General features: G+C 31.2%; 1 protein-coding gene across 1 annotated transcript; it reads left to right on the plus strand.

Annotated features, from left to right (window-relative positions):
• Positions 1–3,682: 3,682 nt before the first annotated feature.
• Positions 3,683–4,936, plus strand: LOC107952670 (scarecrow-like protein 3). Its single transcript, XM_041074184.1, has one exon. The coding sequence runs from the start codon at positions 3,683–3,685 to the stop codon at positions 4,934–4,936; it is 1,254 nt and encodes a 417-aa protein (XP_040930118.1).
• The last annotated feature ends 13,261 nt before the right edge of the window (positions 4,937–18,197 follow it).

The raw sequence follows: 18,197 nt of genomic DNA on the forward strand, positions 1-18,197 counted from the left end.
AAAAGTTATCTCTCTTGGTTCAATTCAACTCGTATTTTCAATTCCTAGACTAGATTTTCTGAGACTTTGGTTGTTTGATAGACGTGCCTGGACTACCCAAAGTTGGAAGTTGTTGCTGACATGCTCAAGTTAGGAAAAAAACTAGGCAGAAAAAGAACTTTTCAAAGTTTTTTATTTAATGAAAGTTTTCTCTATCTTATTTTTCTGTTACTCAAAGTTTGGATCTTTATATACTTTTGAAATATGAAAAAAAATTCAAAACACTTGTTTTGTAATAGTAAAAAAATGTTATTTTTAGAGGAATTTAATTAAATAATATGATATATTAATCTAAAATATGACACTTAGTTGGACTTAAGCCAACTTGATTTTTTACCATATACATGAAGGAGGAATTAGTTTAAAATGAGTACAATACTAATGGTGTTAGATACTCTTCTTGTTCAACGTTAAAGAATTTTAAAAAAATAAAAGTTTTAAAATATTTTTTTAATTTTTAGAATTAGAATTAAATTGAAAATTATTGTAAATATTCAAGGCTAAATTTGTTAAATTTTTAGAATTTGAACTAAAATGACAAATTTTGTAAACATTGAAGGCTAAATTCGTCGATTTTTTTTAAATTTATGATCAAATTGATAAAACGTGTAAACTTTGGAGGGATAAATTTTTTATTAGGCTAATAAAAATGCCCATGTTAGCTTTTCGTCACTCATCTAAGGACAACTAATGGGAGAGTAACTAAAATAATTTAATTTCAAAAAATCAAGTCACTAAATTGAGAAAAGTAATAATTAAGTAACCAAAATAAAACTAAAAACATAATTGAGTGAATATTTTTATAGTTTATTTAAGACCATTTTCACACGAGATAGGTAAAGAACTAAAGATAGTAAAAAATTTATCTTTAATTTAAATGTCTTAATTTTTATAATTTTTTAATTAAATTATATATTTTTCAAAATAATATAAAAATTGATATTTTATGAAAAAATTAATAATATATAAAACTATTAAAAAAATTAGGTCTAGAATGAATTTGGATATTATTAGTTGTCCATATTCAGAGAAATAATATTTATATTTTTTTTATAAATTTATATATTTTTAAATAATTTTATATTTTATATATTTTTAATTTCAAAATAATAATATAAAAACATGGTATGTTATAAAAATAAAAAATGTATAAAAAATTTAAAAGGACATATCTATAATGAATTTAGACAACTATTTGTTGAAGTTTATTTTAAATGTGAAAATAATTTTTTTATTTTTTTAAAATTTATATATTTATATATTTTTAATTTTTATCTCGTGTCAGAAGTTGTCATGTGAAATTGGTCAATTGATTGTTAGTGTTATCCCCACACAAAGTAATGATATTATTATTTATATAGAAATATCATGATATGTGAACAAAATACAATTTTAGAGAATATTTAATTCATTAATTTGATTTTCCAGAAAACATTTAAACTCGGGCCACTATCTGTGTTGCTAGAGTCGAAGCAGTGGACAGTGTTGAATTAGATGTATGCTCTCCTAGCTTCAAAAAGAGAAAATGTAATTGACTCATATTGACAAACATATGGTTTGGTACTTTATTCAATTTTTTCTTTTAATAATTTTATTATAAGTTTTAATCATATATTCTTCTTCTTTTTTACATAATATTTAGAATTATTTATGATACCTTTTTAATCTATAAATAAAAATATAACACTTAATCACACGTCTTACTGTATTGATAACAATATTCATATCAATCGAGTTAATATTCAATCGAAAGATTCTTAAATACTTGAGTTACTCTTAACTTGCTTGTATATCATAATAAATACTAATGTATTCTTAATCATATACGGTGCATTGGTTATCTTACAAAGTTAAGGAGTAGTATTTAGTCATTGGCTCATACGTTGTAGTTTGATTGCTATAATAAGAAAGCTTACAAATTTTTTTTTCCCATTAATGTTTATTGATTTAGAATTAGCACTTAAATTAAGTTTTTAAAATTTATTAATGAAAAGAATTATTTTTTCACTTATGAAAATATTTATGTTATTTTTGAAAAAAGAGTTTAATAAAATTTGTCAAACAATGAGAAATGTTTTACAGAGAATCCATCAAGCACCATAAAATATTATTTTTTTTAAATCATATCATTTTTCAAAAGTTATTTTCCGAAAACAATTTTCAGTGAATCAAACACACCCTTAATTACCAACTGTTAGAGTTGTCACTCAAATTCTTATTAGAATAAAATACAAGTGGCAAGATAGAGAGATCCATGATACAACCTGCATAAGAATAATCCGTATAGAAGTTTACTTCCTCTGTTTGATATTGATTTAAATAAGATGTGTCAACCTTACTGCATTACTTTTCTTATATGTTGATTAGAATAAGGTTTTTTAAACTTATAGATAGACGCAACCTATACTCTTGGTAATCATTCGAATTCGACATAGTGAATTTTTTTCTCTTCTATTCGTGAATTTTTTCTCAAAAGGATTTCCACTTAAAATCTGTATGTTATATTTTTCTCTCTTTTCTTACCATTATCGACATTTTATTTTTACACCATCGAAATAAAAATAGATAATTCTGGGGATAAACTATATACTAACCCTCTTCTTCACAATTTCTTTTCTCCACGATGCACCGATTTTCTTAACAAAAAGCACAAGGTAATATATTTCAAGCATCTATAAAGATCGGGTATAGCATCCTCAATCCCTTTGGAGTATTTCACAATGAAAAAACTTGGTTGCTTCTTACTTTTTAGCTCTGGCCTCTAATCCATGTCCTTACTTCCTTTGATTGCGATCTTTCAACTTGAGCTCTATGCAAAGAGACAATAAGAAATGGTGAAGCTAGGCGGCTTGCACGTCAACTTATTACAAACACGTCCTTTACTTTACTTATAATTTCTATAGGGATTTTTAAATGATTTTTTCAACCAACTCCAACTTGAATAATACTAATTTTTTTTATATATTATAATATTGTTCAAACTCAATGTAATCTAAATTTAAAAAAATAAAATAAAAATATTAAAATAAATGGGAACCCATATTAAAACCCAAAGTTGAAGTAGTAGAAGTGAGACCCAAAGCCATAGGTAGTTCAAATTTTACGAAAACCTTAATCAATGGTGGGTAAAAACCTATATTATTCATTTCATTTTTCGTCTAATCCATTTGCATTAGGTTAAATTTAAATTGGATTACGGACAAATCAATGGAGAATCGTGTTCGTTGGTATCGAAACATTGAAGCCAAAAGCTAACAAACAATTCCCTTTGTTCACCACCTTGGTGGCCTAGATTTAAAAATTAAAGATAACCAACATTACTTTATTTAATGAGCATGATGATCCTGACATAACATATAAAAAAAATTTTAATTATAATCTAAGTCATTCAAATTCAAGATTTAAGTACATGAAAGTCAATTGTTAAAAGCACTTGACAAACATTTCCTTTATTTGGATTCTTTTATATGGAGCTATTGATATAGTTCCAATAGCTGGCCTCCTATTTCATTCTCTCCTGCTCTATCTCAAAACATGATTCTCCTATAAGTCATCTCATGCTATCTTCAACAACTTCCCAAAAACTACTGCAAATCTCTTTATTTTTATTTTTATTTTGAATTTTATTTTGTTAAAGGTCAACATGATGAGTAGCTCTCCAAAGCCAGAGGTGACCTTATCCCTTACGTTGTCGCCTGGTTCGACTCTGCAAGAGGTTGTAAAGCCCGAAGAGAGAGGTGTCCGCCTTATCCAACTGCTCTTAACATGTGCCAAGCATGCCTCGTCCAGTAACCTACACCGTGCTGACGAGTGTCTCCGGCAGATATCGCTGCTTGCCTCGGTGTCTGGTGACTCCATGCAACGCCTTTCGGCATGGTTCGCCTCTGCCCTTGCTGTACGCCTTGTCAAGCGTTGGCCTGGCTTACATAAGGCCTTGAACTACACTCAGTTGCCGAAACAAGATCAGTTAGGTCAAGCTCAGCCGCTCTTCGGGCGAGTGTTTCCCTACCTTGGGTTCTCTTATGCCATCATATCTCGTACACTGATCAAGGCCATGACAGGGGAGCGAGTCATCCATCTAGTGGACTTGGGTTCAGGAGATGCAAACTTGTGGATCCCGCTGCTTCGGAGCTTTTCGTGCTTGCTCGATGGACAACCTCATTTGAAGGTCACTTGCATGAATGCTAACAAGGCAATACTAGAGGAATTAGGCCCAAGGCTTGTTAAGGAGGCTGAAGCACTCGGCCTGCCCTTTCAATTTGCCCCTCTAAATGCTAGTTTAAGAGAGCTAACATTAGACAAACTTGGGGTAAAATCAGGAGAGGCATTAGCTTTCATATCAATATTAAATCTCCACACTTTATTAGCGGAGGATGATAGTGTTGATGCACATTTCAGCCACAACAAGACTAACGGCATCAAAGATTCCAAGCAAATGTTTCGGTTTTTATCGACAATCCGATCATCGTCCGCTAAAATTTTCTTTTTAGTCGAAAAAGAAGCCGACCATAATTTAAACAAATTGATTGATAGATTCGTTGAGGGACTGCATTACTACAGCGCTGTGTTCGACTCGGTCGATGCTTCATTCGGGGGCAATACCTCGAGTAGGGAAAGGCTTGTTTTGGAGGAAATGTTTGGGAAAGAAATTGAAAACATTGTGGCATGTGACGGGGTTGAAAGAGAAGAGAGGCATGAGAGATATGGGAGATGGATGGTTCGGTTCGGACAAGCCGGATTTAAGCCGGTTATGATGTGGCATGACTCAACGGAAGATGCCAAGCAAATGGTGGAAGCATGTGGTAGAAATGGTTACAAAATTGTTAACGAAAGGGCAAGCTTGATGATTTGTTGGCACGATAGACCATTATATGCAGTGTCTGCATGGACTTGTTAGAGGGATGTATTATTTATGTATAGTAATTTTTTTTTCTTTAGTATGTGAAATTGTATTAATAAAAATAATTTATTGTTGGCCCAAGGCAAAGGACATGTTTATTGGCTACATTAATTTGTAATTTACAAATATTTAATTTCATAAATTGCAAAATCAAATATTCTAAAAATGTTGGGTTTTTACTTATATGTATAAATAAAAATTTGATTGAGATTTTAAATTTTATATAAATTAAAGTGTATAAATATAATATTTATAATATTGAACATGGTAATGAAATTAAGTAATTGCCATCTATAGGTATATTTTAAATTAATTATAACTTTTTTGGTTTTTTTTAGCTAAATTAAGTTATTAACATTTCAATAAAAGAAAAAAAAATTATATTAGAAATTCAGACTACAACATTAATTTTTAATAATGTTAATATGACAATAGAAGTGTTCATGAGTTGGGCTTGAATCGTGCCTGAGCATGATATTGACAAACTTTGTGCTTGCTCAAGCCCCGTCCGACCTGAAATATGAGCTTAAATTTTAATTTAAGCTTGTCCATAATTGCAAAAGATTAACCCAAACTCATTATGACCCGCCCTTATTATTTTTTAAAAATATTCATATTTTTTAATTTAATATTTAATAAATTAATTTATTTTTTATTTGTTGAAATTTTTTTAATAGTCATCTTAACATTATTTTTAATGTTTACATTAGAGTACTATTATATATTTAGTATAAGTTTATTATTTTAACGTGTTATAAATTACATAATATATTAATATAGCATAATATAAAGTATTATAAACTTAAAAACAGGCCAGGTCGGGTCGGGCTCAACCCTTGAATGTTCAAGCTCGAACCCAACATATATTTTAACTGGGCCTAATTTTTTTCTCAAGCCCATTTTTTGGGCCTAATATTTTTGCCCAAACCCTCCTAAATTTTGAATGGGCCTTTGAGCTTGGGCGGGTAGCCTGACCTATGAATAAATCTATGTGAAAACCTATAACAACCCATTTTCAGTGGTGTCGGAAACAGTTATTTCAGGACCATGATTCCAACCAATGAGTTAGTATTTTATTATTTATTTATTACTTACAAATTTATTACAATGTTATATAAAAATTTAGTTAAAAAATATTAATGTTTAAATAGTTAATTAAATAAAAAATAAGATTAAATAGTCAAAGTTAATCACAATAAGTTTATTATGTCAAATGACTCTAAATGCATGAATTACGATTTCTATTTGGTAATTGTACCTATTTTAAATGTAGTAGACGGTTTAGGTGATGCATGTCACAAAATTTGATAAATTTTAAAAGGGTAAACTTATAATTTGAATATTAAATAAAACTAAAACAAAACAAAAGATGAACCATCATCTTCATCTTATTTTCACCTAAGAAATCAAAGCCACCATTGTTGTTTAGGGAGCTTTCGGCCAAGCTTCATATTGCATGCATGGTATGTATTTTGATCCTATTTTTTAGTGATTTTTATGTTTTTGACATCGTTGTAACTTAAATTAGCTAACCCAATAACTATTTTGTTAAACTGTTAAAAGTTCAACGACTTACCATGAATGGGTTTTATGTGTTTGTAGAATTAGTTGATAGAATTATGAGCTTGTTGGCTAAATAAGAACATTTTGTAAAGTAATTTTAACTAGTTTTGAATCTATGGATTTAATGGTTATAATTTTGAAAGTGGCATGGTTTAATTGCAAATATTCAATTGTTTAGGGGCTGTAAAGGGATCACAAAGAATTTGACACTAATGTTTTTAGGCTAATTGTAGAAATTTTGTAAGTTCTGACATAAAGGCTAAATTGCTTAAATGGTGAAATTTTAGGGTAAAATTGTAAAATGATAATGAAAGGACTTCAAGTTTAACTGTTTAGGTTGTTTTAAATGGTTAATTGAATTGAAATTATTATATTTAGATCAAGAAACAGATCAGTCGGTTGATAAACACTGGAAGGGAAAAGTTGCTAAGTAGTCGTTGTTGCATGTTGATAACTATTGTATTTTGGTAAGTTCGTATTACATTTATTATGTTTGTTAGTGTTATAACTTATTATATATTTGATATATGAATTTTATATGATACTATGATCTATTAAGTGGTAATGAAATGGAAAGTCTACAGTTTAAAAGATAAAGTTGAACATGGAAAGATCTCGGAAATATAGGATAAGCCCGTTGAACTTAGTGAATAGCTAGGATACAAATGACATGTCATTAGGGTGTAGCAGGCACTATATATCAATGTTATATTTAGCAGGCACTAGTTGCCGGTGATTTCAATAGCAGGTACTTTGTATTGGTGTTGCAGTAGCAGGCACTTTGTGCCGGTGTTATTTTAGCAGGTACTATGTACCAATGATGGATACCGTACCGATGGCTAGAGGCCCTGCATGTGTTTTAGATTCTCTAAAGCTTGTTTGAGTGGCATGTATCAGTTAATGTATGTATGTTAGCTCGTGTGAGCATTACCTTCTCGTGTATCTGCAGTCAATTTTAGTTAACTATCAACATGGAAATAAAATAGGAGGATATGATGAATTATACTTTAGTTTATGATTATGATTATGTGGTGATATGAATCATCTAGGTTTAGTTTTTTTGAAAAGTTGAATTGATGAATTACAACAAAGGATTGCTAGTTTTTATGTTATGTATGATTTTATATATAAGTTGACATGTATCTGATGTTTTTATTTACAAACTTACTAAGCCTTACTTAAGCTTACTTGATTTGGTTTTTCTTCTTTGTAGACTGGCAGTCTTTTGCTGACGATTGGAATGTCGTTGGAGATCACATTATTCAGCAACTCATTCGGAAGCTATTTGTTTATTTTAACTTGGTTTTAAGTGGCATGTAAATAAGGTTTTAGTATGTTTATTTTATTAAGAAACTTGGTGATAAATTGTGTCATTTGGGATGTAAATTTGTATTTTTTTTTGTTTTGGTATCTTGAAATGGCAGCTTATCAATTGATGTCTTTCTTGAAGAATTATTGTTGAAATGGTCATTTTGTTTTGGTAACTTCTGAACTTTGGTTGAGGTATATTTGCATCTATAAGTTGCTTATAAATGGTTGATTATGACATATGTTATTTGAGACTTAATTGAGGATTGAATAAGGTTGACATGTTGATTATGACTTGGTTTGGATAGTTGTTATTTATGCTTGAATTATGGTGCCAATGAGGGCATATTGATTAGGCACATAGGTTAAATTTGAACTTCCATGTTTTGGTATATTGTGAAATAGGTGGTGATATTTGCATGGCTTGGTATGTAACATCCTAATTTTGGGCTTAGTCAGAACAGTGGTTTTGGGACCACAAATCTAATGAGGAAAATTTCATTTTTATTATATTTTTATGGTCTAATATTTCATGAAATTATTTCGTGAAAATTTCGTTCGAAAATTTCGACGTTTGAGCACTCAATTTAGTAAAAAGGCCTAATTGTAAAAAGTGCAAAAGTTAAGTTTTACATGTTAGAGGTGTCTAATTGTCCTGAAATTTTAAATGGGAGGTCCTTAAATGATAATTAAACCATTGTATAACTTTTTGGACGAAAATTGCCTTCTTTGGGTAAAATTTGAAAGAATAGTAAAAAGGGCATTTTGGTCATTTAGGGGTAAAATGAATTAAAAGACAAATATTAAACCCCAAATGTGTCCCTTTCTTATTGCTACAGCAGAATGTACCAAGAGCAACCATGGTTAGGATTTGGCCAAGCTTTCAAGCTTAATAGTAAGTGATTTTGAGCTCCGTTTTTAATGTTCTATGTATTTTTGAAATCCCTGTAACATGATCTGCTCATTTCTACCATTATTTTGAGCTAGGATTTATGTTTAAAAATTTAACCATGAAATGATATGCATGTATTTTGATGCTTAATGGTAGAATATGAAGCTTGAAATTGTGTTAAACAACTTTTTTTAAGCGATTTTACGTGAAACGAGTAAAACGACATAATCGGTAAAAACATCTAATGTTCATAAGTACATGTTAGAGTGAGAATTTGATGTTGCCATAGAAGGTAAAAATGATCAGCATGTCATAAAACATAAGAAAATAGGAAGAAGTTTAATTTCCGAACCTTGGGGCAAAAGTGCAACTATGCAAAAGTTTAGGGGTCAAAATAAAAATTTTTAAAAATATGATTTTTAGACCCATATGAATAGTGTGACTAATTAGTAGGCTAAATGTGCTTAAATCGGGAAAATATAAGGTTATGGACTAGAATGGTAAATTGCCATTTCTGGATCTGAGGTAAGTTTGTACATAAATAATTTATTGATTCTTTTTATTTTATTATATTTTGTTATCATATGAAATGTGGCTGCCTATAGAATGATTATTTGTTGTAAATTGCAAATTGAAAAAGGACTATGAATAAATTGTAACATGTTGGAAAGTGAGGAATTTCCTGGTTGAGCCTTCGGAATAGAAACGATACGAATGATCTATTGTGAGGTCACGTGTGTAGTACTAAGTGCAGGCTACTACGTGTACCGGATTATTGGTCGCATGTGTAGTACTAAATGCAGGCTACTATGCGTACCCGATAACTTCGATCACGTGTGTAGTACTAAGTGCAGGCTACTACGTGTATCAGATGGTTAGATCACGTGTGTAGTACTAAGTGCAGGCTACTACGTATACCAGATAATTGGTCACGTGTGTAGTACTAAGTGTCGGCTGCTATGCGTACCAGATAGCTTTGGCTACAAGTGTGAAAATATGTGCAGGCAACTAAGTATCAGTTATTATTCCGAAGAGTTCAACGGAAAAATCGATTAAGTAAAAATACATGTGAACATGATTATATGATGAATAAGTGCATGTATATGTTTAAGAAAATTTTTAGCAATATGCTCGATATTTGAGTGAACTTCGATAAGACAAAATGGATTAAGTGAAATTATGTAAGAGTGAATTTTAGTAGTAAAACAGTGTTAGATAGCAGCATTTGTGTGACTTTGAAAATTCACCAAAAATTGTGTAAGTTGAATTAAATTTCAAATAAACAATGGAATTAAAGGTTAATGAGTCTATTTTCATATAAAAGAAACAAAGGGAGCAAAAGAGTTATATATTATGTGATATTATAATTTTTGTGAGACAGTGTTAGAATGAATTTGAGATCCCCTATTCTGACTTGGAAAAATTGTTAAAAATTGTAGAAAAATAATTATGGGCTATAGTTTATATTCTTAGAATCCTCAATGAGTCTAATTTTAAGATAAAGAGACAGACACATTATCTGAGTCTTGTACTATGAGATAAATAAATATTAGTGAAGAAAGGTTGAAGCTATCTAACAGCGAAACAGGGGAGACTTTGAATAATAAACTGTATTTATTGGCTAGACCAAAAATTCTAAAAATTTTATGGTGGAAAGATATATGAGTCTAGTTTTTGGGAAAATTTACGTATCTTAATTTGAAGTTTCTTAACTCCAGATATAAATGATTTAGTGACTATGACTCAAGAAAGCAACTTAACCAGAACATGTGTAAATATACAATTGGGTTACTTTTATTATGGAAAGCATGTTAGTAAATTGCTTATTATTTTCATGCGAGCTTACTAAGCATAAAGCTTGCCCCCTCCTTTCTATTTCTTTTAGTGTTGTCAGGTTAACTCGGGGTTGGAGATCGTAGGAGGCAGCATCACACTATCAAGCCAACACCTTGATAGTATAAACACATATGCTAGAATTATCAAGTGAGTGGTATGTATAGGGACCTAGTTTTTATAATATGTGTTATTATAATTTGGAAAAATATATTGGTCTTTAGTGAGCTAATGATTCTGACTTATAAATCTAGCTATTCATGTTATGTCTGATATTGGTGATGTGCATATGCTTGTTTGCCATGTATGGTTGGTAATATGTTATGTGTTGTTGTGAATGTTTAAGTCCGTTAACACCTTGAACCCTGTCCCGACATTGGATATGCGTGAGGGGTGTTACATGGTATCTAAGGAAGTGTAGGTGAAATGGCTTGAATTTGAAGGTATTTTGGGCACACATGGCTTGTGACATAGTCTGCCACACGACTGTGTGCTTCACATGGCCTGAAGACACGACCATGTAACCCTGGTTTACATAGGCACAGTTTGTTACACAACACATAGCCATGTTTTTTAGCCACACGGGCTAAGCTCTGTCACACGACCCCCCCTGTTTTCACTTTTTACTCAAATTTTTGTAAAAGTTTCATTTTAATTCAGAATTGTTCCTAGTTTATTTTAGATGTTCCGTAAGCTCGAATTAAGTCCCGTTTTGATTGAATAACACGGAAAATGATTGCAAATGAAATATTTGGTCATTCTTATTTTATTTTATTTAAATTGTGAACAATGTTAAAGTTTTATAGTTGTAATATCTTATAGCTCGAGTCGGACGACTAGATTCGGTATAGGGTGTTACACAACCCATGTGGAGTCTATGTGTACTTTATGTTGACATGACACTATTTGTATTATATGTCACTCCAACAAGTAATTTAAAAATTATAACAATATTAAAAATTTTAAAACTTAAAATTTCAAAAAAATATAAAAATTTCATAATTTTTTTTAAAAAAAAAGCATGAAGTACATGTGGATTACCATATGGGTTGCCATGTTTAAAAAGTTAACGTTTTAGTCAGTATTTTTGTTAAAAAATAGCAATTAGACTCTTTTTGAAATGTTGATGGTCAAATTCGACTTTTTAAAAAGTTTAAGGGTCAAATTGACAAAAGATATAAAGGTTAAAGGCTACATTAATCATTATGCTTATATTTATACTTATAAGTCCATGGTGACGGAATTATACACGAAGCCCAGAGATTTTGGACCTGAAATACTGCTGAGATGGGTTCAGAACTTAGGCTTCACAAGCTGGCCTCCTACTTGATTACTAACTGGGCTACCCGAATCAAGTCGTTAGTTCCTCGGGTTAAATTCGACCTGCTTGGGTTTCTTCTAAAACCTTCCAATTTTACATCAAACAATTTTTTTTCTCATTCTCTCTTCTTCAACTTAAAAAAAACTTATTTTTTCTTCTTTCAAAAACCTAAAAAACCCTAGCCTTACTTAGTTATTTTGCACATTGCTTAGCCCCTAACAGCCGTCAGTGCCGCCTTGCTTCGGTGAGCTTCTCTAGATTCATTGAACTTCTTTTTCTTCTTCTTGTTTCCTTTTTTTTTTCTCTTCTTTTTCAAGATCTCGTTTTCACCCTTTTTTTAGAAAAAAAAACTTAACTTTTTCTTCTTTCAACCACTACCTTTGTTACCTCTCGTGAAACATAATGCCAAGTTACCAACTACTCTAGCATCTTCTCTAGCCATTGGCACTGAACACCTGAGATAAGTCCTTTTTATTTTCTTGTATCCCATTTTTTATGTTATTTTATTTTTATCTTTTCTCTTTCTCCTTTTTTGCAAGTTTTCACTTCGAGGCTTGCTTCATCCTTTTTTTTAAAATAAAAATTATTGTTGGTTGTTGGATTTTTATTGTGTTGGATTATTGCTACAATCATTGATGGTGATCTCAGACGGTGAAACAATTAGTAGTGAAGATGGATGAAGGCAATGGTAGTTGTGAAATGGGGGCCTGATGATAGTAAACATTCCAAATCTTCAACTTTAAGGTATTTTATTCCAACTTTGTTGTGTACTTGAAATTTAAAGTGTTGTAATCGATGAATGAGATTGGCAATTGACCGCACTCCAGTTTCTGGTGCACGAACACCGTGACTAGGCGTATAATCAACACTAAAACAAATATAACTATCGCGACTTTACAGCAAGTGCTACAGATCAGTTATAATATTTATAATATTAAATGAAATACTAGAGTATTCCAAGGACCAAACCCACAGGATGTCATGCCCCAAGTATTTCCTGTACATGTTTTAGTCAGTTGACCAAGTGAGCTTAAGGGTGACTCGTGAATGAGCTAGTCAAATTCGTGAAGAATTGACTTATTTCACTTGGTGAGTTTTCTCTTGCAAAATGTTTCGCTAGTTTCCACCATCTTGCGTATCCTTATTCCATATTTGGCTTTTCCATTGTGAACCCACCAATTAGCTGGTTCAATTGTGGCACATAGATCTGTTACTTTAGAACCCGTAATTGATAAGACACGTATAGGAAACGTGTCATTTTGCATGACACTTGTAGAGCCTCCTTAATGATGTTTGATTAGTAGAATTGTGTCTAATTAGTGGAATTGTATGAGTTTAGTGGAATCATGTGTGCATGTAATGTGATTAGGTAACCTATGATAGTGGGATTATGAATTAATTCCTATATAAATATGATGAAAGCTTAACAGAGAAGGACTTTATTTCCTATTTCTCTATTCATCCTTGTTTTGTTAAAAGAAACCTAATGTGTGTTCTTCATTGTGTGGTCAAGCCAACTATTGGTAAATCTTGAGTCCTTCTTTAGATTAATACCAGAGAATGATAGGGTTTTAGGAACCATTTATAAAGGTTTCTACTAGAGAATGGAGGGAAGGAAACTTCCTTTTGGTTAATGTTTGTATGTTTTTTATTCTTGTTTTTATGTTAAAAGTTCATTTGTTTTTGTACTTAATAGAGTGTTTGATTTTATTTAGCTAAAGAAATGAAAGAAATCCATAGTGAAAAAAGGGAAAGAACCCATAGAATAGGCAAGGTATTTCCTAGTAATCTCGAGTGAGTTCTTTTCATTTGTGTTCTTGTTAAATTTCTTAGGAATTACGTGTTCTTAAACCACTAGAATTGACAACTTGTAACATCCCAAAATCGGGTTTGGAAGTTTTAACTTCGTAAGTGAGGGTTCTTCAATGCTTTAGTGAACTAGAGTTCACCAAATGGGATATTAACATGGCTAACTAATGCACGCTAAAGGATGTAGTAAGGGGTTCACCGGATTCATTGAAAGTTGTGTTCACCAGATTGTTTGGCGAGCTGAGGTTCGCCAGTTGAGTTGCGAACTGGGGTTCGCTAGTCAAAAGTCGAGACAGACTAAAATCAATAAATAAAGATATTGTGTATCTAGGATACTTTTCGTGCACGTAACCTTCTTTTAAATCGACTATGGTTCCTAAGTCAAGTAGGGTATCCTAAGATCACTAAGATACTTAGTGCCTATAAATACAACTCTTATTCCATGAAAAGATCACTAAGATACTTAGTGCCTATAAATACAACCCTTATTCCATGAAAGAAATTCTCTCATCAATATTATGTTGTCAAGTCTCCATTTTAAACCAAGTTCATAGCAACCAAGGTAAGCCTCTGTCCTGTTAGGGTTGATTGTCCAGAAAGCTAGGTTCGCTTGTATGTATGAATTTCATAATTTTTGTCTGTTTAAGTAATTTGAGTGTTTATATATGTTACGAGCCAGGCGAACCATCTACCAACAAGGATAAAGGCAAACCAAAACTCGTTTACATTCTTAGCTTTATCGGTGAGTGGTTAAAAATTACCATAAGTGTGCTAACTATCATGTTTTTTAGTATGAATGCTTAGGGTTTGTAACTTGTATACGAACTGCTATGTTTTCCAAGAACTTTATTTTTTTAACTAAGTTTCAAGAGTAAATTTTCCTTATAAAACTCTATTTTTAAAAGTTCTAATACTATGTTTTCAAGATATATTTTTAAGCTATGTTTTAAAGATATGTTTTACATATACTCCTATGTGAGCCTATGTTTTAAAACATGTTTTAAAAGTACAGTTTTGTAAGCTATGTTTTTGTGAGTTGTATGTCATAAGTTTCTGTGCAAGTTCTTTTCTGAGCTTATATGTTGGATATATTGGTATACCAAAAGATTATGAGTACTCACTTATAAGTTCTATGGTTTGGGTGTTGAGACCTTGTAACATGTGGAGAGATAAGGGAATGTCAAGCTATACTCCACTCAATAGGACATGTTGGTGTACATGAGAGTGTTTAGTTTATGCTACATTTATGGGACATGTTAAGGACTCTTTGAGTTATTCTAAGGTGTTATAAGGAGATCCATATATCCAACAAAATAAGATAGGATAATATAAGTAAGTTAAGACAAGGGCGAGAACATATTTTATGTTCTTTAGCCATTTTGATAAGACAAGTATGTGAGCATGTTTCATGCTATATAAGATACATTTTCAAACAAGAACAAGTTAAGTTTTTAAGCATGATTTTCAATAAGTAGATGCGAAACTATTTTCAAACTTATATGATTTTATGACAAGCAGATTCTACGAACAGGGTCTTACACCTTCATCACAAACCCAGCACGTGATACAATTTTTTTTACTAAGTCTTCTTTCTGTTTTAAACTTTATTTTTTAAGCGTACTCTGATGATCTTGATTATTCACTGAGTTCACAACGAACTCACCCACTCCTCTCTTACTTCATAGGTAAGTAAGTCACGGATGGTAATGGCGAGGTAGATGACTTGGTGAGGCTCATCTTTGAACAGATATAGGTGAACCTGAGGAAATAGGCAATGGGGTTTTATTTATGGGGGTTTAGATTTATCATAATATGATTCTGTTAATGAAACAATATCCTTAAAGTTTAAGTTTAATCTTTTAATATTTTGCGAACCATGAAGTTAAACCTTTATTACTAATTTCTTCTTAGCATTAATAAAGTTTGATGTTTCTTTAATTCTCTTTACATGCGTACCATGTTGCATTCCTTCAATTTTGCTAAAGTATGTATTAACATCATATGCAAGCCAATTTTATTGCAAGCTAATTTTATTGCAAAGTATTATTTTCTACGACCCTTGTACGTTTGTGACCCCTTATATGCTTGTTAACCCTTCCCTTATTTTGTTTGATAAGCCTACATGATTTACATTCTATGTATGATATTATTCCGCTCTTATGCTATAACTTATCATAATATACATTGCAAGTAAGTGGTGTGCTGGAAGTTAGTTTTTGAGTTAATCGAGAGCCACTTTGGTGGCTAATGTAGCTCGCCAAATTCGGGTCGAACCTACTCAGCTGGGTTTGGGGTGTTACACAACTCTAGGAAGTTTTCATAGGCTAGACGAGGTCGGGATATAAGTCGAACTAAGTAAATCGTAATTTATCCTGGTTGAGAAAGTGAGGTCGGGAGATAAGTGAGAATCAACCAATCGATTAGTTAATTAGAGGTTGGGAGGTAATAACTGGTTAATCGGTAGCTAATCCACCCTAAAACCCTAATCCGAAGTTAATTAAAAACCTGAAGCAAGTTAATCTTTCTGATTGGTTTATTGATTTTTATCATTTGTTTATTTTCCTTATTTATTTGTTTTTGTTATTTAAATTTTCTTATTAATCTATTTTATGATTTATCGTAATATAGGAATAATTACTACTACTTAGATTTTTTATTATAAAAACGTTTTCATATTTTATTCCATCTTCCCTTGGGTACGATCCTCGAAATACTTCCAAGTATTTCGTTGTACTAACTATATTACAATTTGACCCATGCACTTGCGAACACAGCCATTTTAATTCTGTATATTTTTGGTGTGTTGTTTAATTATAGGCGGTCACTGACTGGTCTGGTCTAGCCACTGATTGGTTTGTTTGCCCAATTTCACATACCAGGCCTGGTTAGACCAGTTTTTGGATCTCATCTCGGTTTTTGGTTTTTGGGTCCAATTTTTTATCTCAGGTCCAATTTTTAAGCTTAATTACCAATTAGGCTAATTGTCTAACTTGAAAATTAATTTTCAAAAATATCATTTTAATTTTAATTAATTTGATTAATCTAATTTTACGTGATCAAAATTAATTTTCTCAAAATCACTTAGATTTTACAAATTAATTTTTTAAGAAAATTCTTTAATCCAATACTCTAGTTGAACAATTCTCACAAATGTCTAATTTAATTCCACATAGAATAAATTGACTCAATTAAATTATTCCCAAATTCGTAAAAAAAAATTTTGATTCAACTGTTGTCCGATCGAGCTTTGTTGAGCTAGCAAAGGGACCAATGAAACATATACAATTAGGCTCGAGTAATTGCAATTATGTTGAGAAGTATTGTTCCAATAATTTACCATTTACTTAATCATGTAGTTAGTCCACAAGAAGTAACATGATTGAAAACTCCTTATTGTATACTATTTACAAAAACAGTTCATCCAATTGCTTTGTCTAATGGCCTCATCATGTATGTGTTACCCTCATGTGATATCTTTAATTCCTTGGAGTCAAATCCACTCTCTTAATACAATTCTATTTTATCTCATTGTCACCATTGTGTTGTCTTAATGATTAACATGATCATTGTCAACAAATTACTGTGATAAATTGTTTGTTCAAGAACAAGCAACTCGTGACCATGTTCCAAATTTATCAATCCACACAATGCCAATGAGAGGATATCGTTAACTCTTTAATCGAGCTATGAATTCCATTATTTCTAGTAAAACCATGCCATACACAAGTCATGTACCCAACATACCGGCTATGGGCTTGATCATCTTTAGAGCATAAGCCTCCAGTTATATCAAAGCACATGAGTTACATGCGCATGATCAGTGACTAACTCAAGTTAGGTAAATCACACCATGAACGTCACAAGTGAACTAATTCACAAGCGGATTCAAAATTAATTCATCTTGGGTCCAGTCCAGTGTATCATTCTTTCAATGAAAACATCTATATCTTTACCTGTGGAGTCAACTGCTTTGATAGCCAAGACTAGTGTTCTCCCAATTGAAATTCTAGACGACATAATAATCCTTATAAGTATTTAAATCAAATGTTCACTTTGATTATTTTACGAGATTACAGAACTCACTTAGATTATCTACTAAAGTAAGTTGTTTTTCTCGCAATATAAGCATTCTTACAGTGCCACTTATCATCAGTTTGAACCTAGACAATCAATGAGCTAATATTTGTTTGTCACAATTTTGCTATGTATGCAAAACATGAAAGATAGAAACATTAAAGATATAACAGTGAAATGTGAAATTAACTTTATTTATTTATTCATTGCTCAAATACATAGAAAATAGTTACATGTTTACTACAATATGAGTACATTTCTCAACACCCTGTGTTTTGAAAATTTTACAATTCAGTCCTAATTTGATCTCAGATTAATTTTAAAGCTTTTATAAGCTTATATAGGACCCAAGAATGTATATTTATTATATTGTTTGCATATAACTCTTATATTTGCATGATTTATGATTTGTATATGTATCTAAATTGATTGTAGTTACTTCGACAATGAATGTGACA

Source organism: Gossypium hirsutum, chromosome A07 (assembly GCF_007990345.1).
Source record: "Gossypium hirsutum isolate 1008001.06 chromosome A07, Gossypium_hirsutum_v2.1, whole genome shotgun sequence".
NCBI classification, from domain to species: Eukaryota; Viridiplantae; Streptophyta; class Magnoliopsida; order Malvales; family Malvaceae; genus Gossypium; species Gossypium hirsutum.